Genomic DNA, 26,978 nt, shown 5'->3' with positions numbered 1-26,978 from the left:
GAGACAAAGGAAATCTTTTCTAGGGATCCCATGTAGGTCCTTTTTTCCTCTATTAACAAGAAAAAGGGGTTTAAATAACTTCGACCAGTGTGAGTTTGAAATACCATACAAATATACATTTTCACACAGGTTGAGTAGAAGAGTCTCTAAAACAGTATTTATCTAAATCTAAAGAACTACATACAGACTTCAGGACCCACAACAATGATCTCACTAACAACAGTTTACTGACAAGTGGGAAAACTCAAATTCTGCTCCCTGTACTGATTAAGATTTACAATCATCCTCCTCTCACCTGTTCTCTTTCCCGTTAGGAATGACGGAGAGGCGGTCTGTGTTGTTTCTGTCACTGCAGACATACGTGTTCCTCCTGGTCATACCCGCAGATGCAGTGTTATTCTGCAAACAGACAAATGCATTGCTTCAGTGGATGACCTTTTTTTTAAATGAAAGGCTCAAAGAAACATGTGTTACAGCAATTAAAGCACAGTGCACTTAAATTCAGTCTATCATGCTGCCAATCTCACCAAATTCGAATGAGTTTTGTTTAAACTTGGAAACAATGCGGCAGACTTTAGAAGTAAAACTTGTTTCCTTTGTACTGTACTGATATGTCCCTCGTGTCTTTGATCTCTTAAACATTTGCATTACTCGATTGTATATTAGTAGTACTCGTCTGTCACATTTTGTATCGCCACAGAGGCTCACTGTGGTCGATGTGGACAGGTGGATTAATCGGAAGTGACTCACACAGAGACTGCCACGTCATGGTTTGGTGGCTTTAAAGTGATAGAGTGCAGCTTAAAAACATTTCCTAATCTCCAGACCATGAGACTGAATCACATTGTTAAACAATACTCGGGCATTGTTCGTTGTGTAAATCTGGACAACTACATCGACACACAAAACCAGAGCTCAGGAGTCGATTGCTCACTTCTTTGATCTTTTGTTTTTTTTCCCTTACAAGGTGGGATCACATGTGATGTCACCTGTTAGAGGAAGCTTTACCCATTTATGCATCATTTTCTCACAGATGCATCTGAACACAATAAAGTCTTTGCACCATTATTTCCCCTTAAATGCAGTGGACTTCCCCAACGCCAGGAAGTACACACTGATGTGTAAAATTGGAATTTCCTTTTAAGTAACCATGACAGCCACTGTCACTAAACACTCTCATTTAGCTTAACTCCCCCTCCCCAAAACTCTCATACAAAAACAGAGCAAACAATCAAGTTTAACTTTTAGGCCAACTGCTGAAACACTCACGCTCGGGGCCGTGGTGGCTCCTTTCCTGCGGTCAGGAATGTCAGCCTTGTTGGGGTTGTTGGCGTTGCCCAGCAGAGGGCTGGAGGGTGGTGCCCCGCGGGTTCCTGGGATGCTCGGTTTACGGAGCTGGACTCCACCTTCCTCTTTCACGCTGTTCTCAGCAGTAGTTGTCTGACTCCTCTTCGGATGAGCCATCCCTGGAGGGAGGTTCTGACCAACTATAGAAAGAGAAAGTATAATTATCAGAGTAACGTTTGCGGGATGACTCAAGAATACGTCTACCTCTGTCAGCAAATACAATTTTTAAAGAAGTTCTATCTAACCTACATTTTGAAAAAAAAAAAAATATGACCCAGACTTAGTCAAACATAATTATAGTTACAATTTACAATATAATCATCATCACATTAATGTTTGTTTTTCTTTTAATCCATGGTGGCCTTGAATCAGGTTTCACCATTTACTAAATGAATAAAGTCGTCTTCTTAAATTCCCAAAATATCAGAAACACAAGGCTGAAAATGCCACAGCAGTTTTTGAAATCACAGTTAACAATGTTTGAATGTTGGGTTTCTGCTGGAGTATAAAAAGGTTCTCAGCGTTGCCACTTAAGCTGCAGATCTCACAGACAGGAAGCATCGCAAACTGAGGTTACTGACAAAGCATTATATCACAGTGGACAACACAGAGCTGTGCAAACAAAGGAAAGGCTAAAGTGCCTCTACCATGTGACAGGTTTCGATTTGGCTTCTTTTATCAGCTGAAAACAAGCAACTGACAGAAAAGTACTTTTATTATTAGAGGTGACGTACAGCAGAGTTTCAAGTCTGTTCCTTTTCACGTGACATTGAAAAGGAAAGCTAGGACCACGACACTGTGTTTCACACAATGAAGAAAACAACACACCTTGCTCGCTGTAACGTCTCTGTTTGTGGTTGGAGGAGACGCTCCTCTGGACTTTGAGGTGGGAGGGCGACTGGCCGTTGAGCTCACTGCTTGGCCTCGGTTTGGCCAGAGACAAGTTGCTGCTGGAGGCCGAGTCGCCGGGCTCCAGCTGAGAGACAAAGGACACATACAGAACATACAAAAACTCTCAGTTTCTACAGTTTTACTACAGTGAATGTGATTTATGAGTCAAGACAGACCAAAAATCTAGGGCACATGATACGCGATCAAAAGAATTTTTGTGTACAAAGGATCATTTTAAAACTATTATTTCTGATGAGTGAGAAAGCTGTCATTTGTGAGCTTAGAGCTTCAGATGGCGACTTCAGACCCACTTTGTTTCAATTCCTGCACCTTTATTTATATCAGAACCAAGCCCTCATGGACAGTAAGGGGACTTACATGACTGCTTAATTAGCCGTCTGAAAAAAATGCCCCAAATGCCAAATCTTTGACAACGAACTATTTCACATGATCAAATTTAAAACCATTAGGCTTAACAAACGGAAAAAAGCCCCCAAATGCTTCAAATCAATTATTTTAATGCACTTTAATATGTGGCGAGAGTCTGCAAACAAGGTAGAAGTCTATAAATAGCCGAGTCACACACTGGTTTACGAACCACTGATAGCTGAACGACTGAAGAACTAAGACGTTTGTTATGTTTGTACCTCAGAGGCCTTCCTGCCCAAGAGCAGGTAGGTGGCTGTGATCTCATCATACTTCATCTTGGCCAGAGACTCCTGGATTTCCTCCAAGTTGTAGCCCATCCCGACCATCACGTCTGCACAAGCAAAAATGATCAAAGGCTCAATTTAATAACCACTTTTCACGACACCACTGAAACTAAAAGGGACACTGTAGATAACTGCGATCATTGACAGTTCATTGGGGTCTACATTCACCACAAAGTGAGTGAGAGAGTGCTTAATTTTAGACCCTTTCACAGTGATCTCTGGCGATTACAGCACAAAACCAAAACATGACTATTTCTTTTAAAAAACTTGTTTTAAAGTTATGTGGTTATCAACTTTATGTCAAATCTATGTTATTAAACTGACTTCTCTTAATGTGATTTTGCACATTCAAGAATTGTGTGTGTTTATTCTGGTGACTGAGCCGTGCAGGTTTATGATCCCGTGATATGCGGTGGCGCTACAGCGGATATCACGGGATCGACTACATTACACTAGAAGTTTGTAATTTAGTCAAGCTAGACACGCAACGTCAGAAGCTTCAGGCAGTGAAGTTCAGCTAATCAACTTCCTGCCTTTCTGGTTCACCTTTGAAGCAAAGCAATGCTGACTGGAAAGGGTTTGGAGTGTGAGGACAACATTTTTTTCCTGAAAGTCTAATCCGAAAGTTAAACTCAGACTACTTTTAAATTCCAAATCACAGCTGTAGTTGGGTTCAGAGCAGTCAGGTATGTAATCTGCTGTGTTTCATCTGAACAAATAGACACCTAACAAGTTTTTAATGAATGTCCACACATCAAAGCTGCGTGAAAAACGAGAAAAAGAGTCCCAACAAAGGAGAGATCATCGTCCATCTGTGATTTGTGGGTATAGTTTGATCTAGTCTTAAGCCAAACTTGAATCTGTTTCTAACCCTTACCTACCCTTTCAATGTTGGTCAAGCAGCGAAGACACAAGAGAATTGTCTCCACTCGCAATGTATGAAACTCAAATTTGTCCCCAGGAGACAGATTTACAGAGAAAGACATGCACAGCTTTGACATTAAGCTTCCTCATTGTCCAGGTCACATGTGTGGCAGCACACCAGGTAAAGCTGTACAGATCCAACATGATTTGTAAATATATTTGTGCTGTGTGTGTACACGCATGTTTTGTTCATTTTAAAAAAAAGGTACATGAATCTCTGCACACTTACACCGTGTAAGGAGTAAAAAGCAAATACCTGCAATGTAATTCATTAAATTGTAGTAGGAACACTTGGTTTTTCACTGTAGCACTCATTTGTAAAGAAAAGAAAAAAAATGCAGCAATGTCGTCTGAAGTAATGGAAATATGACTTTGTTACGCCACCATGCATCACATGAAAGCTTTTTACACGCTGTGCAGTCTATAAATTTTTGAAAACGCTCTTCTGAGACACGTTGGAGAGCTTTTTTATGCAGATTCCATCTTCAGAGATGGAGCGTCTGGTCTCCAAGGAAAGGTGTAGAAATGAGTCACCGGCTTCGTGACAGTGACCTGTGATGGGCTCCGACTTCCTGCCAGTAACCGTTCTGTCAGTGCAGGCTGTTTGTGTCCGACAGGAGATCGTTTTTTAAAATCACACTCTTTTTAGTGCAGATGATGTGCTGCCGTAGCCAAAAATGTATTTCTCAACCACAAACTCAGCTGCCAGACTTGACAACAAGAGAGAGGTGTGACCGCTTCATCATCATTTCAGACTCTTTACCCGGCAACCTCAGGGGTTTATGAATTGATTTTAAAATGTTACCTATTACTACTAAATATTTTCATGGCTTCTCTTTCTACTACACTTCTAAAGGCTTAAAATGTATAATTTTCAGCACCACTCGAGGGTTTCTTTGTGCTTTAATGATTTTAGTTTTTGAAACAAAAAGCTCAGCACAATAATTTTAAAATATCTTCATTCCTTTGTTAATTGCTAAGTATCTACTTCACCTGGGCACGAACACTTTGAGTCTAACACCAGGTTTCACGCGTGGGAAGAGAGAAAGCGAGCAAAAAACGAGCTGCGCCTCTGTAACCAGGCAGAACCACTGATCTGCCATCTTTTCCCGTCCTTTGTTGGATCAAGCTCATCTTTCTCACTTTCACACTCCTGCGTCCCAACACTTGTGTTTCCCTCTCTGATTCTCGGCTCATTAGATGGTTTATGGCTGCAATCTTTAACAAAATGCTCATAGCTGAAAGAAGAAAGGACATTTTAACACTTATCTGGTAACACTCTACCTAAGAAGAAAAAAGGATTACTTTCTAGGCTTGAATTATGTAACATTACTGGCTTTATTCATCTGTTAACGCTACTTTTTTTTAGTTATTCTGACATAGGCTACACAGGTTAGGTCAGTTATGTAAAAGTTCTGTGTGGCTATATTCAGATACACCAGGACCTTTAAAGGAATAAGAGCGCCTTGGTTGCCTCCTGATATTTAGCTATGAGCTGATCACGCTGTCAGTGATAGATTGTGCTTTTCCTTTTTTCCCCTAAATAATTCCCACTGAGCTCATTGCTTTTCACAGTTAATCAACACGGTATACTACAAGCACAGAAAATTAATCTAGAGAGGCATGTAATTCTTATGTGCTCAGGTTTAAAGCCACATATGCATTCATTCATCTATGCAGCTGGCATGAATCAAAACTAAAAATATCAAGACTCATGTCACTGTGGAAGAATTATGGAGAATGTCCTCCAGGTCTACTACTTCCTTACACGCATCACATAAAATCAGACATTTAAAAACTAAATGGTGAAAAATGTTTATCCAAGAGTCCACCCATCCCCTACCCCAATAAATAAATATATCAGTTATGAATTCAATAATGTAACAGGCATTTGAGGATTTGGGGCCTTCGAGGTTGAGGATTTCCTTTAAATTGATCAGCTAATAGTTTCACCTTTAAGCTGGCCTGTTCACAGTGTTTCCTGGTGTTAAGAAAATAAATGCTCTCTCTATTGGCCCTTGTGCTGCTGAAGCCTTTAGATAAATTAGATGTCATCCACACTGAAAATTCGAAGCCTTTTCCTGTGTAAGACAGCATCTGCTCCACAATGCATTGTTTTCATTCAGTAATAATTTTAGGTAAACTTTTGCAGGCATTGTTTAGAATCCAGAGACTAGTCGGCAACTTCAAGACCTCATTCTCTCCCCTCCTCCATCTTTCTTTTTTCCGTTTTCCTGGGTGATTGGGAGTTCGCACCGACACATGTGCACCAACGGCCGACCCCAGCTGCAGTTATGTAAGAGCTTTCATCCAGGGCATGATGGGGAGGCTTCTCTGGTTCTCTTCTCTGCGTGCAGCAGCGCTGCTCGAATTTATTTATTCATCGTCACGTTTCATCTTTTTTCCTTTTCAAGCTCTTCAGCACTGAAATAATGAGACTGCCTCTGCACTGTGGAGCCGTAACCCCACTAACGTTCGACATCTCACGTCTTCTCACTACTGACGAAAATTACCGACTGAGCTTTTACAGTAATAATGGAGAAGGAGGGGGTGTGTACTTTTTTCTTTTGATTATAGAACAGTGTATATGACAGGCCTGAAAGTCAGAAAACTGACTTAAAAAGAACTTCAATGATGAAGCAATCCATCCTTCAAAAGGGGAAAACAAACAAGCAAAAAAGCAGTTACGATATTAATAGTAACATCAGCCTTACCTATTCTCTTCTGATCTGTGATGTCCAGCTCTGGTTCAGTGTAAGGTTTGAGCTCGTCATCATCAAATCCTGCATTGATCCATCGATCCTTCATAATTTGCTGTAAAAATAAAGACAGACAATTAGAACAGATGTGGCTACACATACGTAAGAGAAACAAACAAAAAACAAACGCCGACGGCACACATGCATACCACCGAATAAAAAGTGGCATTTTCTTTTTTCCCAGCACAGAAGTTTACAGGGTTTTGTAGGCAAAACAGGCAAACCTGAATAAACTGTGAGAAACTAACAGTTTGAAACGTTTGAGAGTGCTCAATCCTCCAGGTAAGGAAAACCCAAAAAAAGGTGATCCATTCATCTGGACACCTTTTCAATGGGAGAAACTGGCGAACAATGGGCTGTGAGGCCACAGTCCATTGTTATTCAGTGGGCTGGTTTCAGTCATTATGCAAATGTACTGTTTCTAAGGTTGGAGAAACCTGCAGTCAGCTGAGACTGAGGAAGTCACTCCCACTGAAATTGCTAAGTAGTTCTATGATACTAGAACTATAACCTTTGTCTCAGCTTTAAAAAAAAAAAAAAAAAGTGAATCAAATCAACATATATTGGGGGCACCACAGCTCATGAGGTTAAACCTTTAGTAGCTCTTAAGGTGCATCTTCAAATATTATCTGGTGTTATCAGAAAAGGCTTAGTCCAAAATAACTGGTGTGGACAGATGTTACAGTTTAACAATATTGAAATGAAATTTTAGTTCAAGTCTAAACTTGACAGATTTATATTTCTAACAATGCATTTAACATCCACTGTAATAACAGATCAAACAGTAAGTCGAGTGCATGAGGCATTCCACTCAGGTTTAATTACAATTCAGTCCTTTCCCAGAAACACTACACATTGAACTGTGCTCCATCACATTTGCGTGCACCCTTATTTTATTTCGCTAATCAATCATCAGCTGATCAATTGGTCCCTGGGGTTTTACTGAGGACAGAGCCAAACTAATTATCACGCTCTGCTGTGGCTGCCATAATCCAGGTCAATCGTGTGGCATCAAACGCCAACAGATGTGACCCCGACATTCGAGCCAGCACTATTTATTTTAACTCACGTACTGTCTGCTCTAAAGAATTCAGCAAAATGCAATCAAGCCATTTCCTTGAAATGAAAGGCGAAAATCAGCTTTGAGATTAAATAGCAAGTTCAGAGCTTACATGCCAAAAATAACTGTGAGAAGAACGATTTTTCTTTGTGTGAATGATTTACTGCGGAGTGTGAACAGCTAAAAGATGATCATTCACACATTGATCTGTGGAACAATTCTCTCTGTCCTCTCTTCCTCTTACATTTAACACTTGGATTATTCCAACCACCGCAGATGTTCTGACGGAAATAAAAAGTCCAGGTATTTCTGCCATTTTCTGTCAATCAACTTTGGAAAACAGATTTATTTTTGTCCAGTAATATTTAACTTAGTATGTGGACTCTGAGGACCTTTAATGCTTTTGGTTAAGAGGTCAAAATTTCATTTGGCTCATCAGAGAACATGCTGAAGTCTGATCGTACAACACCGCTGTTCGTTATCCTCCTACTTCTGCTGGAACTTTGAAATGTACTACAGACACATTTCTACTTATACATGAATGTTTTTTTTTTAACATGTTTGCATTTACAGTTTTGTAGCTTTTGCTGCTCATCTATTATTTAATACTGTGACAAAAAGCACAAATGTTTCCTTAACAATAACTGGAGGATTTCTTGGACCCCAAATATTTGATCAAACAACATTATATGCTGCTCAAAAGGCAATGCACAATTACAAAAACAATGTAATGAAACTCATTTACAGTCAAACGGGCAATTTCATATTATATTTTGCTAACAGAAGAGTTTTGAACTCCTATTATGTTCACTTTAGAATCATGTGCTGATTAAAAGCCAAAGATATTTCACATGTCATCTATTAACCAGCTAATTCTCACATCCATGATGCTCGATGGATTTTAGGTGTGAGCACATTTCTGGACACCAGATTTACTGATAACAGATGGATTGTTTTCAGCAATGTTCCTGTTAAGTTAAAGCAAAATGAAATGTACTCGTGAGGACTGTGTGCTGTTTCTACTCAAAGCGAACTGAAGTGTTCGCTAGCACACTGCACGTTTTGATCTTGCTTAAACCGGGAGATAAATAAAATGCATTAAAAACGCAGCTGTACTTTGTGCTCATAATGACGCAGACTTAAATAAGTAGGTTATATGCACCCTCTTGAAAACTGATGTATACTCGAGGCACAAATGAAGGCAGAGAAGTGATCACAGAAGCCAATTTTGGCACAAACACAAAAACGTCGATGCATTATTCATGGTTACAACATCATAAGAGGAGGAGTAGAGTGTGGGCCGGGCACACACGCACAAAACAGGACGCCGTCGGCGTCAGAGGAGATGATGCAGTGGGGAGATGCAGGGACTGAGAGGAGGGGTTTGAGGATGGATGGCATTCTCCAATGGTGCAGACGTGCTCTGGGAGTGCGTTAAGAACTAAGAGGTATATTTACATTTTCTGCGTCCTCCCTCACCTCGAGAGTACCCCGCTTGGCCGGGTTGAGCACCAGGAAGCGTTTGAGGAGGTTCTCGCAGTCTGTGGACATGTAGAAAGGGATGCGGTACTTCCCTCTGAGCACACGCTCCCGCAGCTCCTGCAGAGAAGGATGAACGGACTGATCTCAGATCATTGCTAGAAGAAATGTAGGGGCTGGTTTGTAGACTGTAACATCGTGCATAAGCTTTACTTTAATCATTTAAGAGAACCTGGAACAGCTTCCACAGGATTTGCACCATATAAACCCATGGTACATGTGACACTAGACAGTACCAACAGTTATATATAACAGCATTTAAATGACAACTATGATTGTTTTTATTATCGCTTTCTCAGTTGCTCTAATTGGACTGCTAAATGTAAAAACATCTTGTATTGTGTAACCTAGAATCCAATATAATAAGGTAGTCCCTTTTATTTATAGAAAATATGGAGAAAGAGCATCATCTCTCTCCTTCTGCTATGAGAAAGAAGCTGCAGCATCATGTCATCCACACGCTACCTTAAGATTCTGTCCGTCAAAGGGCAGCGAGCCGCTGACCAGCGTGTACAGTATCACCCCCAGACTCCAAACGTCCACCTCTGGCCCGTCGTACTTCTTTCCCTGGAAAAGCTCCGGTGCTGCGTACGGCGGAGAGCCGCAAAACGTATCCAGCTTGTTGCCCAGAGTGAACTCGTTGCTGAAGCCGAAATCTGCGATCTTGATATTCATGTCTGCGTCGAGGAGCAGGTTCTCAGCCTTTGAACAGACAAACCAGTAACTTTTAGGCAATCTGCTGAGCACTGAACACTGGTCAGTGTTGGAGAGGCAGCCACATGAAGGCCAAAATGTTTAAATAATTATTTCTTCTGTATTGCTGTCATTCAGCAGCATGAAGTTTGTTTTTGATGATATTATTGATAGACTTTATTAGTGATTATTTTTTAGACAAAGCCAAACACGATAAGCACTTTTTCTGCAGTCGCTTGATTAATCATTTTGTCCATAAAGTGTCAAGAAAAGTGCCAAAAATCAAAAACCTGTTTATTTATTTATGAGTCCAAAAATCCAGGATTATAAGGCTTTAAAAAACACATAATTTCTCCTTTGTGAATGAATGAAGATTTCAACCCAGCCATCTGCTCTTTGCTGACATGTAGCTGTAGGCGAAAGACTAATTAGAAAGCTGAGATGAGTACACAGAGGACTCATCCTTCCAGCTGAAACACTGAACTGACATCCTGAGAGGCTTGCAGCTGCATGCAAACAGCACTCATCACAACATGTCTGACCGTCAAAATCTCAGCAGGTGTTGCTGCTGAAGCCACAAAAAGCCCAGAATTCCTCAGAGGCACAAAATGGCCTACAAGCCCGAGGGACAGTGTTTGGTTAAAATGTGGCTTGTATACCTCTTCTACATCGAGTGTGACATTTGGACGCGCACTGAGCAGCTCCGTGCTGCTCTGTCATCTCCCTACTCATTGATCATTGATGAAGCTTCGCAGAGGAAACACTTTGGATGTGCAGCTGCTGGCAGAGCAGATACACGGGCCTCTCTTCTCTTAGCTACTCCCACTGATGCCGAGATAAAAATACAGAGGCATCAATATTTATAGTTGGAGAACTAAAATGGAGAGCATCACGGCTGTGAAACAGAAGAGGCGGGAGAACATGTAGACAATTTATAGGGCCACCTACTTTTTCTTTTTTTTTAACACTCCTCCCACCTCTATGGTGCAAAGATTTGTTTCATGGTGGCCATAGTGGCCAAGGACACTGTCGGAAAAGGGAAAAGATGAGCCTCACTAGCTGTGTGTGTGTTGGATTCATCTGTGGGAACATGGGAGTTAAGACGGGAATCATAAAACAGGGACTGATGTGACCTTTAATTCATGATGGACAGCAAACTCTTTAAAATCTACTGACCCTAATATAATATGTACAGTATATCAGCTTCTTAAATGTGAAGATTCTGAGGACAGAAAGAGGAGTTCAGATGGGGATCAAGTTCCTCAAATACTTCAAGTTGAAGTAGAAATACATACAATACAAATACCAGCTGGATACAAAAATAACAGTGATCCCTTTTAATCTGAATTAATGACTTTCAACTGAATGATGCATGATGCACACCACAGTGTGACCTATAAAGGCTTTTGGATAAATACTGAAAATTCAAGTTCGATCTTTTTTTTTTGCTGTGTTTGCATTTTTAACCACTCACCTTGAGGTCTCTGTGAACAATGTGCTTCTGGTGGCAGTACTGCACCGCCGATACAATCTGTGCCGAACGAAACACAAGTACAGCTTAGTTAAATGTTCTCAGACTGTGATAAAGGATGTGGTGTAGGAGGAGATGTGGTTGAAACTAACAGGAAAGATACAACTCAGCTAAGGTGGGGCTGACGACACCAGAGCGGTGAGAAAACAGGTTTGTGCAGTAGCTCTGTCGTACATTCGTCTGACTCGTGAGGCACGTACGAGTATTGCTAATATCAGGGCACAAGGAGTTCCTTTGAGTGACACATTTTAGAGCTTTTAAAATGATCATTTTTGAGTCTTCAGTTCCCTTCATTTTTAAGGCTTCAAGATTTGCACAGAATTTTATTTGTGTTGTCTTGAGAAACCAACACTACAAAACGCAAAATGTTAGTATATCCACCAACTCAGATGCACAGAGTTTATAACTTAAACACTGGCAAAAAACACCACCAAACTGAGTTTTTTGCATGTTTTCAAACTGCATCAAGGTTGTGTCACTTTTATGAGCATTATCAAAACAGTTCATAAAGTAGAATGGTAACAGGATGGGGGGTTACATAAACTTCTTCAACTGAAATTGCAGCTAGATCTGATTATCAAGGGATTGTTTCTCATTACACAATTTAAGATAGTTTTAATCTAAAATCTGATCACACCAGAGGCTGTTTCATTTATGATGCCAGATCACTGTCGTTCACTACTAATTAAACCAATACCAACACGGGCAAAAAGATACAGAGAGTCTGAGTGTTGAACATGAATACATAACAGCCAGGTGTTTTGGACCAGCTTCTTAGCACTTCACACAACAGTCGATGGCTTGTTTGTGACAGTCATGAAGAGGTAAGTGATGGGGAAGCAAGTCGGTTTAGACATTTCATCAGTCTCAACACAACAGAGACGCTTCTGTCCTCCGAGGACACACAGAGGACAGCGTCCTGTCTGAAGCACAGCCAGGAGCAGAGGTGTGAAACCAGAACACTGCAGGGGGAGAAAGCTGGGTACCTGTCTAAATTTAGCTCTGGCCTCTTTTTCCTTCATTCTTCCGTGTGCAACCAGGTAGTCAAACACCTCTCCTGCAAAAGAGCAGAAAGAGAGAAATTGAGGAAAACACTAAAAGTAGAGAATAAGCAGTGAGGAAAACGGATACGAAAAAAGTAGACAAACACAAAGTGAATCGCAGCTTCTAAAAATCTGCAGATAAAAATAACTTATACGCAGCTGGCCTGCACCATCGCCCATGTGCATGGTTCGAGGGCGTTTCTTGACCATATTGAGTTGAGCTCGGCAACGCTTCCTCCACACTGAGCCTCTCCTGGAGGCACAAAGCTGCCGCCGAGCTGAGCTCCACAGCAGCAGACCCTTCCCTCAGCCCACACGCACAACCAAAACGTGACTACACTCCCTCGTGTGTTAATTGAACTCGAGTTGCTGGTGCGTGCATGTGCACGCCCATACTCGGGTGATAGGAAAAAGAGAGAAAAACAAAACAAAACAAAACAGAAAAAAAACCTCCCCCACTTCTCTTGAATCCTCAAAACCCTTCCGCGCTCTCGGCGCTGACCTGCAGAGGCAGCCAGAGTGTGCGATTCTGTACTTATAAGCATCAATTCATCAGCGGTCTCTGACTCAACCGCTAAAGACAGAATGAGCGTGCTGAAACTCTGCATGTCAGAGGTAAATAGCATGTCGTATGTTGTACATAAAGATGAGCTTTAATAAAAACTGCATGGAGAACAAAACTATAATTTTGTTGTCTTAAATTAATTTGAGGGACAAGACTGTAAGGCTTCTTAAATTCTGCCATCACTTTTCTGCACTATCAAATAATCCTGGGGCAACTTATCAAGTCGGACTCAGCCACAGTTAGAAAAGACGAATAGAATAAACTTGTCACTTTGTCATTCAGCACATACAGTTTTACAAATTTACTAATAAATCTAAAAATAAAAAAAAAGGATCTAGGATATACACATGTAAGAATCTAAGAGAAATGAGCTGTATACATTATGGAAAAAATGTACAAAATATCAGGACATAATGATATTGCACAGCAATAACAGCATTCCAGGTATGAAATTGCACTGCCCTAAATACAGTCTCATGTGCATATATACTGGAGTGGGCAGTTTGGTTAGTTATTACACGCCACCTCTTTGCACAGAGTTTTCTGCTCTTAAACATCACACAGCAACTTACTGCCAATGGTAACACTAATATTCTGACACTAAGCAGGTATTCTATCATGACAACATTAGTTAAGCGGCACTTTTTTTTTTCAAGCAACCTGACAGGGTCACCTTAAGATCCTGCATGACTTCTGAGAAAAATCAATGACGAACTGAAACAAGTATTCGATTTACGTCACTAAGAGCTAATGCAATTGGCCAGTGATCAGAGTTCCCATCTCAGTGATAATGTGATTTGGTACCCAACAAGCATGTCTTCACAATTTGTCGTCTCTGCTCAGCTCAGCAGTCCAATAATGAACAGCTCAAGCAATCGATGGAAAGATGTGGCATGACATGACATGAAATGAGAATTCAGAAAAAGAAAATTTCCCCCAGCTGAAGACTTCCAAGAGAAAACTCTTTGGGGGTCTTACAGCTACATATATCTCAAGTTGGAGGGTAGGCATAGTTTATTGTAGCTGTTGCGTGCTCCCCTTCACTCCTCTTCATTTACTGCAGCACAAAACCCACCTCACCTCTTTCACAAGCTGCCTCAAGCAGACTGGGAGAGAAACCCTCAGCTATCCTGTGACCACGGCACCCACAGGCAAATGTATTTGGATGTCAGTGTTCGCAAAAGGATTGTTTCAAGGCTCTGAGTGACAGTTTGCACGCCCTAAAAGGTAGTATGACTGAGACTTTGATAAAGTAAGGCATGAGGAACTGTAGCAGCTGACCGTGTGAACAAGACCATAATCCCAAATTCACCTACAGAAACATTTTAATCTCCTTCATTCTTGATAAATCTTGTTCACTAAGGTTTTTTCTCTTGTCTTAGCTGAAGCTAATCTAAGAGCAAGTTAGTCTTAGCTTTTAAAGGATGCTTTTCCAACAAAGTCATTTATCCAGTGAACTACTGAAACTAATGTTTACTTTAGTGGAAGACAAAATGTTCAAATCGCAAACATGCAACACTGTAGGAACTTTCAGACATGCAGTGTCCCACAGAGCTGATGGTAGCTGACCAACATGTTTTTCCTGCTCTGACTCGTCTCCTGTGTGTTGAGTGGATTTGTTCATTTTCCGCATGGATTAATACTTATGTCACTATGTTTCAACGTTTGGGGAGTAGCTTTAAACTTTACATTCCTTTTCATATATACTGCATGTGGGATACAAATGTCTCAGAATGTGGCAATAGTTTCATGAGAGCTTTCATATAAGCATTTTGTAATTTTGGTAATAAGTATAAAAGAATGTGTTTGAACTCTACGTCTAATTAACTTATGTTTAACTTAAATTTGGTAGTTTATAAATTATAGTAAATTTTCTGAGAATAAAAATATGTCAATGCCTATCATACAGCGCTGCACAAAAGTCTTGAGTCACCGCTCATTTCTATACATTGCGGTAGGAAAATAGGTTCATTGCGTTAATAAAACATGCAAACATATAAAACAGAGTTTGTACAATTCCAATGTGCTCGAAAGCGAATATTTGGTGTGAACACCTTTAATCTTCAGTACAGCTTGAACTCTCTAAGGCAGCTTTCTTATCAAGTAGTGTTCAGGCTTCTTGAAGGACATTCAAAGCTCTACTTTAGATGTTGGCTGCCTTTTTGTTGTGCCACAATTCTTCAAAAATATTGCTTTTCTGGCTCTGGGGAGGCCAATCCATGACTGATCGTGTCCCACTGTGTGTTTTTCTATCCAGATGTGCTTTTACTGCACTGGCACAGTTCTTATGATCACTGTCATCCTAAAAAATGAAGCCATTGCCAATCAGATGCTTTCCAGATGGCACTATGTGGTGGATTAAAATCTGACAGTATTCTTTTGAATTCATAATTACATCAATTTTACAAGATCCTTAACACCACTGGCTGAAATGCAGCCCCAAATCATGACACAGCCTCCGCCGTGTTTTATACATGACAAAAAAGGCACAATGCACACCATGCCGAGATATGCCACATTTGTCTGATAGCTCTATTTTATGCTGATCCAACTGTGTTATGATTGTCATTTTTCATAGATTCAGCAAAAGAGTGTTTTGGTGACAGGCTGCTAGTAACAAAGTGCCTGAAAATAAAAGACCAATAGAAAGCTTAGAGAACTATTCCTGAAGACAACCTTTAAAACAAATTACAAAAAAAGTCCTTGGAAGCAAAATATATAGACATGAATGAGGGTTCAAGACTTTTTCCACATTACTGTATACTTCGTGCAGAAGTCAGGTTAAAGCTCAGGCTATGGTATAAAACTGTTGTTGAGCTCTTTGTACAAGTAATCTTGTTCCTTTTTTCCCCTTTCAGCTACAAGTGCAGTTTGCAGATGATATGCTGCTCCAAAGATATATTAATTATTAACATGCACATTTATCACATTGGGCATTAATAAATTATTCTCGGGAGCAGCACAGAGAGCAGATTTCTACCAACTATGTGGTCTTGAGTGCAGCAGCTGTTAGTGGAGTTGTTTTTCAAATTATTTATTTTCATGGGGGTCTAGGAAATTCTTAAAGTTCTTGGCATTATAAAACCATAACATTTGTTTAAAACCAAAAAATTTATTATGCAATTATATTTACTAAATGGCTGCCTGGGGGTGTAATAGTACATGGTTCATATTTACTTACATTTTGAGGATGCGTTCAAATCTGACCAGTTCGAAGTATAAAATAAATTACAACAACCATAACAAACTCTTAATCAACTTCAAAGAATCCATTAAAACCAGAACTGCAATGTCAGCTTTAACACAGCACAAAGTCACAGGACCTCGCACTTTCTTCGCTATCACAGAGAAACTTTATTGGAATTGCCGGTGGACAAAGTGAGTGGGGGCTCGTTGCTCGTGTTCAGAGTGAGCACCACATGGCGACCAGTCGACTGAGCCGTAGAGTGTGAGCACAGAACTTGCAAGTTCTGGCATTTCCATTTCACCATGTTGTGAGTTAAAGTGTCGTGCAAAATAAAAACCACAGAGCATCTGCCAGCTGTCAAGACAGAACCTCGACTTCAGGCAAATATCATCCAGGAGTTTGAGCACGGCAACATAAAGGGACTTCTGCAGCCAAACTCTTGAACCAAATGTTGCACTTACAGCTACTGTTACAATCCTAATGGTTGTAATTCACAAGTTTGACATGTTGGAGATACTTTGCTAACCACTGCATCTATGTCTCACCTCCACTGGCGTACTCCATTACCAGGTAGAGCGTCCTCTCGGTCTCAATAACTTCAAAAAGCTTGACTGCAGGAGGGAGAGAAAGAGAGAGAGAGAGGAATTATAAATTCAATTATGTCAAAAGACGAGAGAGATCCAGACAGAGGCAGTAATGAATTCATGCTCATGAACACGGAAAAATTGTTTCCAAACACACACCCCGAGTGAGTCGAAGAAAAAGTGAAGTCACGTGGAACTGTGCGTGTCGTGACCATGTAAGCACATCATAGTTGAGCTGAGCAGCACTCGGTATTTACTGTACAGTCCAAATTCTTTTTTCTTTCTTTTTCCCCCTCCCTTCCTTCTTTTACTGCAGTAGCTCACCGATATAAAGGACTGTGACGAGCAGCTGAGAGCTGCACTGCTAAATATAGACAAGGTGGGATGAAAAACAAAGGGAATGCAGGAGGGGAGAGAGAGTTTATGGGCTGGTGATAGCATTTACTATCACTCTGATAATTACTATTATACTTTTGTAGAGGAACTCAAGCAGAGAGGACATGGGGAAAAAACAAAACAAAAAACCAAACAAACAGGAAATTCACATTTCAAGAACAAAATGCACCGTGGCAGACTTCTCTAATCTGTTTCATGACAAATAAATTTGTCAGATTTTACTAGTATATACTTATATGGTCATAGTACATATAAGTGCACTTTCATGCCTAGAAACATTACCAGAGTTGAGGGGAATACAAAGAAAGGAGAGGAAGGAAAAAAAAAAGAAAAAAAAAAAAAAAGAAATCCAAAAACTTAAATTTCCCCCCATTAAAAATCATCTGCTACACTGGCAACATCTGTATTTCCTCTAAAACGTACATATAAATAAAGTCATCATCAATAGGACTTTTGGTAAGCTTTATAATACCTGAGGATAAAATATTTTTCTTACATTTTTTTGGAATAATAATTCATGAAGATAAAATATAATATTAATTATTCATTTCAGCACAAAAGCTTTCCTGTGGCTACACATTCCATAGTCAGGCGCTCCACAGCTAAGGTTTGTTTGTAATGTAGGTTCCTTGTTGTTGCTGTGGTTTGGCGTTTGTTGGCATTTTTGGCTCTCGCAGACGACTCAGTGTTTCCAGCGTTCATTATGGCTCCGAGCAGCATGCGCTCTCTTGTTTACCGATCATACTCCGATTCCAAAACAAAGCGGGACGAACGGTCCTCCAGTTTCAGCCTCAATTACCGGCAGTTAACAGCAGATGAAGGTAGTAAAGTCTGAATGTCATCTGGGACAGCTTCCTGTTTTATAGTTTCTCTTTCACAAGCATTTTATAAAATGCCAAGAATGCAGGCTTCGACCTTGTTACTGAAAATGTTCCTGGTACTTTAGATGGCTTGTTACATGTATGCTACAAATCCATCTGCTCAAATCTCCTGACTTCTTTTATGTTTCAGTTCATGTAGAAGTAAAAAGTTTAACGAGTCATATCTAGTTAGATAGATACTTTATTGATCCTACAAGGGAAATTAAAGCAATGACAAAATGCATAGCAGGAACTTGTTGTTTCATGTCCACCAACAGAAAGGTCCAAAGGTTGAACCTGCATGTCAGTCGTCCTCGTCATTATAAAGCTCATATACTTAAAATTCTTATTTCTAAACAAGATGCACTTACCTATATTGGGATGATTCAAGATCTTCATTATTCTAACTTCTCTGAAGAGCTGAAAATTAGAAAAATTCAGAGTTTAGACTTCAGCATATAGTCTACTGAGCAACAAAGCACATTATTCAACCTCAGAAGATAAAAACCACAATAATAAAAGCTGCTGTATGTCTTTGAGCACTGAGCACTTTCATGAGGGAGTCAGCATGAAGTCAGACTATCCCAGTGGACTGTGTGAGTTAACCTGTCCCTTTTCTTCATGACAAAACAACTTCAAAGCAAAGAAAACAGAGGCTTCATGTCAAAGTGTTTCAGTGCAAATGCTTTTTTTAAGAAATATTTTTAGATAGCAGGCTACAGACATGCCATGTCATTACACAGGCGCAGGAGATAAACACATTCTGAATAAACTTTGAAAAACATTTGCAATGTTTTTCCTCGGCTGATTGCTTTGGGGAGGCAGGAGGTTTTACATGAACCAATCAAAAGCTTCCATGCAACCTGTCCAACTGCAGTCACAGACTGCCTGTCTTATTTCAGAGAGCGTAGCACTTGTTTGGGAGCTTTTGCTACACTTGCAGTAGGCTAAGGAGTTCTCAACAACACAAGTAAGCCATCTTGTCTTCTACCTGTCTTTACTCAACGTTATGCTGTGTGCAATGCTCCACCCCCCCGACACACACACACACACACACACACACACACACACACGACAACAGCATTAGAGTTAAATCATGACGACAAACTAGTGCAACTACATGATTATTTGGGCATAGGTTTAAGAGATGTGGCTCACTGGTTTTGTTCATATAGTGAGGGGTGAAAAACTCCGAAAGCCCCCCCAAACTGTGCATTAATACATTTTTAAGAACACATTCTCAAAATGTGTGACCATTCTTAATATATTAAGACTTTTTAAAACTATTATTAACACTGCTTTCCTGAGTGCTAACATGGCATTTCAAGCTCTGGTCTCTACTAAACATCCTCAGCATATTTGTCAAAGAAATGTGGTCATTATGTCGCTGCTGCTGACACAGTGACAGGATTACAGGAAATTCTGCAACATAGTGGTGGTTTCAGAGCCACTGACGGGCAAAGGTAATCTAAACTAAGTTCAACATGTGGTGTCAGATCTCCATCCCTCAGAAAAGGAAGACACTTAGCTGACATGCTTCCTCATTATGCTTCAGAGTGATCAGACAAGGAGATCTTTAGTGGCCAAAAATCCTTTTTAGTGTTTCGCTTTAGGAGGCATAAAGAGCACCACATGGGATTTATTATTGAGCTGCTGAAAACTACACCTCACTTTCTTCTCTTCCATAAAAATATAAAACAAGGTATCAATCTTTCATGAGGCAGGAGAAGTCCCAATGTGCTGGTTCGCTTGCTGACAAACAGATCTTGGACAGCCCGAAAACACAAAAAGTCTTCAATCAAATGAAGAAGTACATGTTTCAGGAAAGATTTATCCACTGCGTTTAGATTTTTTGGCTAAAAAGTGGAAACCTATAAAACATTCATTACATAAAACTGTCATCTTTTCCATAAATGAAGAAATGTTTCAGCAGCACCATAAAGGATCCTTTATAGCATCACTTTTGCTGAAAATTCAGAGAGGCAATGAAACATGAAATATGAACCAGGAAGTCCAGTTTGAAAACTGTAAGGTGGCAAAACATGGTGCACTGTATCAATGACACCTATTGCATAGTTACCCATAGCAGCAGAAATTGTGACTGTAAAAATACATCATTCAGTCATTACAGTTTCTGCCACAGATGATCACTTCTGCATCACAAGTCTAATATTTATCCAGTTGTTGAATAATTGATTATTATTAATCCTCTTAGTTCACAGAAAATGTAAACGCTCCAAGTACGGCTTTGTTAGAACTTCCCCTACAAGATTTCTTGGTTTTCCTTTCATACCTTGGATAATAAGATCTGAAATATTAATAAAGGTTTCTCACAGGTGACTACAGAGTAGGTTCACTAATTATTTACATCTAAAAGGATTCGCTCTTTTTTGTCAGATTTCAGAAAGAATACATTCTATTATCAACTCTGCATCCCCTATACTTAAAAACAAAACAAACAAACAAAAACAAACGATTAACAGTAATTTTAAATGTTCAGATCATGTAGAGAATTCCAGCTGTGGGCAGTTGTTGACTTGGATAATAAGTTTCATGTAATTCCTTGCTCAGAGACTGAAGGGAATATTATGAACTCCAGTTAGTGAGGCCTTAAGGAGTTTTTTTATTTTTTGAGAAGCCCCCCAAAAATAAAAAAATTAAAAGACAGAAAAACGAACTGATGCAGGAGTTGTCTGGCCTCTGACAAAGATGACGAGAGGAAGAGGAGCACTGGAGTGAGCTTGAGGTCTCCTCACTGTCATTACACCCTGATCTGCCCGTCATTATACTCAAAATACTCTCCTGAGCTCTCTGAAAGTACAGGGGAATAAATCTAAGCTGGTTTTCTGTGTGACAGTGGAAACCTCTTCACTGCAGCTCAGAGAGGAACTCTTTCCTTCTTACTGAAGAGAAGCTGCTGCAGCTTTGAACAACCTTATCTTTTCTGTGTAACTTTGTGAAGACTTCGGTACAAACTGTGCTGTCCTATATAGCATATACAAGCCTTCTGAAACTTGGGTGGGTTCTAAACACAACACGCCAACAAGTACATGGGAATACTTTGTCAGGTATGTTACGCAGTAAACAGAATTAGTGGAAAAACTCTGGAGAGACAGGGCTGATTCACCACATAATACAGCTATTAGGTCGAGGACTCAAACCTGCTGGTGATCCAGTCATGCCGCTGCAATAATGCACAGCTGTCCTGATTACGCAATCCATCTTATGATCTATACAAGGAACCTTTAGGCCACATGACACACAATTCGAGGGTGAAGTCACACCTAAAACTAGTTTTTGTCAGACTACATTTTTAGTTGCTGCATTTTTCTGTTTAGATTGGAACAGCCTCAATTAAAACAGATCTGAGGCCTGTAAACAAAATCTCACGGGTGCTACATTAGATCATTTACTGGATGTTTTCTTTATAAACTCTCATCCCACCAGGTTAGACGCTTTGAGCTGAGTCATATCAAATCAGATTACAGCCCCTGCAACTTCAGCTAAGAACGATGGATGTCTGTGCACTTTTTGAGGTAATCGACCCCGGCTGTTTACTTCAGCTAAGAGAAAATATATCCCGACGGCAGTTTTACTTTACTGTGTTTTGTTAAGTTCACCTCCTCAGTGGGCTTATTTTGTCCCTTCAAAGCTCCACGGTTATTGTTTTCATCCGGGCAAACAAATCAACCTGAAGGAATAACACTATGGTTCAAATTAATGGCTACTATCACACCATGTTTATGAGATTCAGAGAAGTCACCAGTGGTAAAAACAAACTTGAACGCTGGCTTCTCCAATTCTCTTTCCTTAGTCTCCATATAAAAGAAGGACGTAACAAACCAGTGGCTTATGTTGCGGTGGCTAAGTGCCATTTTTTAAAGATTTAAAGTCAGCATTTTGGTCGTCACCATGTTGGTTCCTGGAGCCACGTGTGTATAGTGTTAGGTTATTATTAAAATGAGCTGTATCTGTAGATGAAGTTTGGATCTACAAAAAAATGGTTGATAAGTCTAGCTTCGCCCTTAAAACTATGTTTTAACATGGGAGTCTTTTGGTTCAATTTTGGAGCTACTTTTGAAAAACTTTTACTTTTTGTTTCCATTTTAAATGGTAAATGACCCCAAAGTGCTTTACACTACATTCAGTCATCCACACATTCACACACTGGTGATGGCAAGCTACATTGTAGCCACAGCTGCCCTGGGGCGCACTGACAGAGGCGAGGCTGTCGGACACTGGCGCCACCGGGCCCTCTGACCACCACCAGTAGGCAACGGGTGAAGTGTCCTGCCCAAGGACAAGACCGGAACCGGAAACCTTCCGATTACAAGACAAACTGCCAACTCTTGAGCCACGATTGCCCCATTTTAACAGCTCCCAACATCTAAAACTATGTAAACACTTAAGTGACTAAGATAGTTTTCTTGAGGATTGAAAACCTACAAATAAAACAATACTGGGGAAAAAAAAAAAAAAACTTTCTCCCCAGTAACTTTTTGAAGGCACTTCTTTCTCTTAAAAAAAAATGACATTTCTTACTTTTTTGATATTATGAGGTTTTGTTGTCAATGTCTTATGTGAACCAGTTTGATTCATACATTTGGCTCAAATTCTTTTACATCCAACTGATTCTTCTTCAGTGCCAGTAACTAAGTCTTACTGACAGCTCAGGAAAAATTTCATGGAAAAAACGTCATGTTAAAAGCTTTTAATAACAATCCTCCAACCACTAAAGGCAAAAACAAACCTGACACTGGACGTTGTCACAGACTAAGCTTCTTACCAACACTGTTTACATTTAATCAAGACTTCCAAGCATCATACTCCCACCCTGACCCCTGACAAGGATAACAAGACCACCACAGCAGGTTGAATCAGGACAGAAAGACAAGAACAGAGCGGGAAGCTGGAAGCAGTTTGCCAGGAGCCGGTGACAGATGTGAATGTCGACTCATCTCCGCCAAACTATTAAGAACAGAGGCTGAAAATAAACATTTAGGCTTCAGAGACGATACACCCCCTCCACCCCCACCGCTATCAGCCTCTCGCCAAGTCTTTCAGTTACATAAGAGGTCAGGACACAGCGGTGCTGGCTCTGATGCAGGTTGGCTGTTTCACCAGCACCAGCTCAAAGGTAAGACTTGTGCAAAGAAAAATAGAAGAGATCCAGACATTCAAAACCCATCTGAACCGAAAAACGTCATCACATTGACAAACTTGGAGCTGTGCGATGACAGTCGGCTGTTAAAATACTCAAGAGATTCAGCTGGCATTTTTGGATATTTTTCTCATGATCAACAAAGCCAATGAAAAGACCCACCCCCTTTAATCTTCATCCAGGCTGTCTGTGGCTCTGTGCCCATTGGTTACTACTGCAGAAGTAAACACTTAAAAAACACATAACTTTACTCTAATAAGCAAGTCCACAAAAACCATAACAAATTACATTAAATAACACTCATTTTCACAACTAAAATGCATCTCTTTAGCAGTGGATTCGTCTTTGTGGCATTTTGTAATGTCATTGATAACATGCTCTCACATTCAGGAACTTTATTTTTCAGTCCGTGTATTTGATTAAGTTATCGGATGTTAGCAGTTCTTGAAAGAAACTCACTTATGACTCATCTACTGAAAAGAAGGAGCTGCGAAATAAAACTGCTGCGACTACAGCACAGGTGATGAGGATGTAACAGTACTTTTAGATGGATAGTCTTCAGGTTCCTGTCAGATGGACCGAGTCAGTTCTGAGATTAATGATGATGCTCCATTTAAATCATCCTCTGGATTTTTAAAGAAATACCACTGTGAACTTTTACAGATACCTCCAACAGAGGTGCATTTTAAATGCAAATTTCTGGAGCAAAGTGCAACAAATCAGCTACAAAGTTGACACCATATTCTACTCTTTGTGATGTCCTTCTGTGCAAATGCAGGCACAGTGCAGGGCAGGGGTGGGCAACTCCAGGCCTCAAGGGCCGGTGTCCTGCAGGTTTTAGATGTGTCCTTCATCCAACACAGCTGATTTAAAAGGCTAAATTACCTCCTCAACATGTCTTGAAGTTCTCCAGAGGCCTGGTAATGAACTAATCATTTGATTCAGGTGTGGTGATCCAGGGTGAGATCTAAAACCTGCAGGACACCGGCTCTTGAGGTCTGGAGTTCGACACCCATGGTGTAGGCAATAATCCAAACAAGTCAGGGTCATGTGCCTTTTCCACCCTTTTCCCAGCGTTGTTCCTTAAAACATCGGTATGATTTTTTTGTGTGATATAAAAGTGTTATAGTGAATATCATTACCATAACAATGGCATGTAATTACACTCCCTACAGTACATGACCAGACAAGCCCAGGCATGTCTGACAGGAAGATCTGGGCATCAGCCTAGGATGACTTTTAGCTCCTAAAAATGAACTACTTCAGCAACCTCCAACAGAGCACAGTACTTATAATTAAAGTTAACAAATTAGTTGTGTAGTACGACTATACAACAGAGGATATTCTGGCTCTTATGAAAGCCAGATATATTTATTAAAAAACAAAACAAACAAAAAAAACAATAACACCTTGATGACACACACACACTGGCCAGTGACATAAACATGTACTGCGTTTCTTAGTGCTCACCTAGATCCCTGCTCGCTTGCTGCCAAAGAAACAGCCATCTGTTTCTGTAGGTGGTGTTAAGTCTAATGATCCACTAGGTTTTACTGTTTTTGAAGGATTGGTTAAAACAAACAAACAAACAAAAAAAATACAATAATTACCTTTTCAAAGCCCTCATCTTATGCAGTTGTGAGCTGGTTTACAAGTGTGGTTACAACACAGTGGCTTAGTTTAGCTTAAGGACCAAAAGGAGAAAACAGCTACCCTTGCAACTACCAGGCCTGCTATGGCTCAATTAAATATATTCTAATTGTCTAATACATTAAAAGAAAAAAAAAGGTCCAGTTAGCATGGAGCTGGCAGGAACCAGCATCTCCCCCATCCTCATTCTTTATGCTAAGTTATTGTATAAATGGCTGAGCTTCAAGTTTGCCAAAAGAGTTAGGGTTGGGCCAAAAATGACTCCTTTAACAGGAGTGGTCCTCCTTATTATGAATCTTGCTGGATTCATTTCTCACGCAATTACTGCTCCAATTATCTAGGCCAAGTCAGGATTTCCTTTAACTCTAAAACTCAAAATCAACAACAACAAAAAAAAGTGGGAAAAAAGAAATAGTTAGCCTATAAATGGCATCAGGTGACAGGAATGAGAACATTTAATGTGTCAGTCATGAAAAGACTTTAAAAAGCCTTTAAATGTGGCTTCTTTTCCCAGCTCGTTCCAATTGCTTAAAATAAACAGTAAAAAAATAAATAAATCTAAATCTCTTGTGGAACAGTAGGAAAAATAACTTGACAAGCACCTAAAAGAGTTTTTATTCTTGAGTGTGACAAAGCAGTAACCTAAAAACAACAAGGATTGCCAACAAAAGCCTCACGCTTTGTGTTTCTGTGAACAGCGCTGTCATGACTCAGTGTTTTTCTGTCAACGTAGTGTCACAGCCAACGCCAAAGGGCCCGGGCCTCTGAGATACAAAGGCCGCAATCAATGGAGCTTTGGAAAAACTGATGGAAAACCACTGGCCGACTGCTGAGAGGGATGAGGGAGAGAGGAGCCGAGCAGCAGGGTCCAGCTCAACATCAACACCCGACATCATAAGCGTCACCACCAGCTGCAGCCGCATTGCTCCGCTTCATCCCCTCTTATCTGTCTAACGATGGGGGAGAAAAAAGAAAAAAGGGCCTCGGGAGCTGCAGCAGAGTCGATATCGTTCCGACTTCCCCGAAACCACTTCCAGGCCCAGAGACAGAACCAAAACTCACGGCGGCACAGATCAAAACGACCACGCACACACATTTCTACTGCTAACGATTAGAAACAAAAAAGGAAAAGGACAAACACTGCAACGGGCAGCTCACTCTCAACTCGCTGACTTCAAACTGTAAAGTTAGACTGCCATTCACTAAACTGCAAAAAAAAAAAAAAGGCATTCACCCTCAGTCTGTGAAATTTGCATTTTAAAAGAAAGCCCACTTCCTGATTTGGTTGATTTAACAAGGAAAACCAAACCGTGGCTCCCAAGTTCCATGACAACCATGCAACATGAACTGGGAAAAGGTAGCGGGAGGAAAAAACAAACAAACAAACAAACAAAAAAGACCAAACTATTTTTGTTTCCAACACATCAGGAAAACCACCATCTAAAAACCTTCAAATGGGACAAATCTACAGCTATATCTTATAAGCCTGTTAAAACAGTTCCACTAAGAATTCTTCAAGCAAATTCAAAATCAAAGAAAACAAGCCTCAAACCATACAATCCCTTTTTAAAGGCCTCAGTCTGAAACATGTATCAGGCAACTTGGAACAAAGTGATCTTTACTGCAGCAAAAGCCTTATACCTAATCATAAAAAGAAGCTCCTAATTCACCCCAGGAAGCTCTATGGAGAACATAGCTCAGTCTCAGAATGCCCTGCTTCCCATTTACACAATTAATACGCAATCTGTTGTGCTTCATGAATTAGTAAATGAGTTCTGCCACATTATAACAGGAGAGAGAGAGAGAGAGAAAGGGAAGGAGGGGTAAATTACCTTCTGAAGGCTGTTTGGGTTCAGCTGTGTCTTGTCTATTATTTTAATTGCCACCTGTAGAGAGGGAAAAAATAGAAAGTTAGCTAAGTGGCAAATAATAGCAGAGGAGAAGTGTGGCACAGAGGAAGAGGAACATGGCACCGAAAACAAAAACCAAAAACGAGAAAGAAAAGAGCTGAGAAAAGGAACGTGATGCTGATGTTTTTCCAAACTGCCGTTTTAAGACTTGAAAACTAAACAGGG

At 40.3% G+C, this 26,978-nt stretch overlaps 1 protein-coding gene across 19 annotated transcripts in view; it reads right to left on the bottom strand.

Annotated features, from left to right (window-relative positions):
* The window catches only part of mark3a (MAP/microtubule affinity-regulating kinase 3a), a 46,246-nt gene that overhangs the window by 12,783 nt on the left and 6,485 nt on the right, over positions 1-26,978 (bottom strand). For 13 of the 19 annotated variants that reach the window (XM_082515526.1, XM_082515517.1, XM_082515509.1 and 10 more), the window contains exons 3-14: positions 26,736-26,789; positions 18,464-18,512; positions 16,798-16,863; positions 12,444-12,514; positions 11,401-11,457; positions 9,699-9,935; positions 9,153-9,293; positions 6,590-6,689; positions 2,886-2,998; positions 2,176-2,323; positions 1,270-1,487; positions 296-399 (exon numbers count right to left, since the gene is read on the bottom strand). In XM_082515526.1, coding sequence (XP_082371652.1) covers positions 296-399; positions 1,270-1,487; positions 2,176-2,323; positions 2,886-2,998; positions 6,590-6,689; positions 9,153-9,293; positions 9,699-9,935; positions 11,401-11,457; positions 12,444-12,514; positions 16,798-16,863; positions 18,464-18,512; positions 26,736-26,789 — 1,358 coding nt within the window. The remainder of the gene's footprint in view (positions 1-295; positions 400-1,269; positions 1,488-2,175; positions 2,324-2,885; positions 2,999-6,589; positions 6,690-9,152; positions 9,294-9,698; positions 9,936-11,400; positions 11,458-12,443; positions 12,515-16,797; positions 16,864-18,463; positions 18,513-26,735; positions 26,790-26,978) is intronic. The other 6 variants (XM_082515521.1, XM_082515518.1, XM_082515527.1 and 3 more) reach the window with 1 other exon arrangement.

Source organism: Aulonocara stuartgranti (genome assembly GCF_965226115.1).
Source record: "Aulonocara stuartgranti genome assembly, chromosome: 19".
NCBI classification, from domain to species: domain Eukaryota; kingdom Metazoa; phylum Chordata; class Actinopteri; order Cichliformes; family Cichlidae; genus Aulonocara; species Aulonocara stuartgranti.
This window is presented reverse-complemented; position numbering and strand designations above follow the sequence as displayed.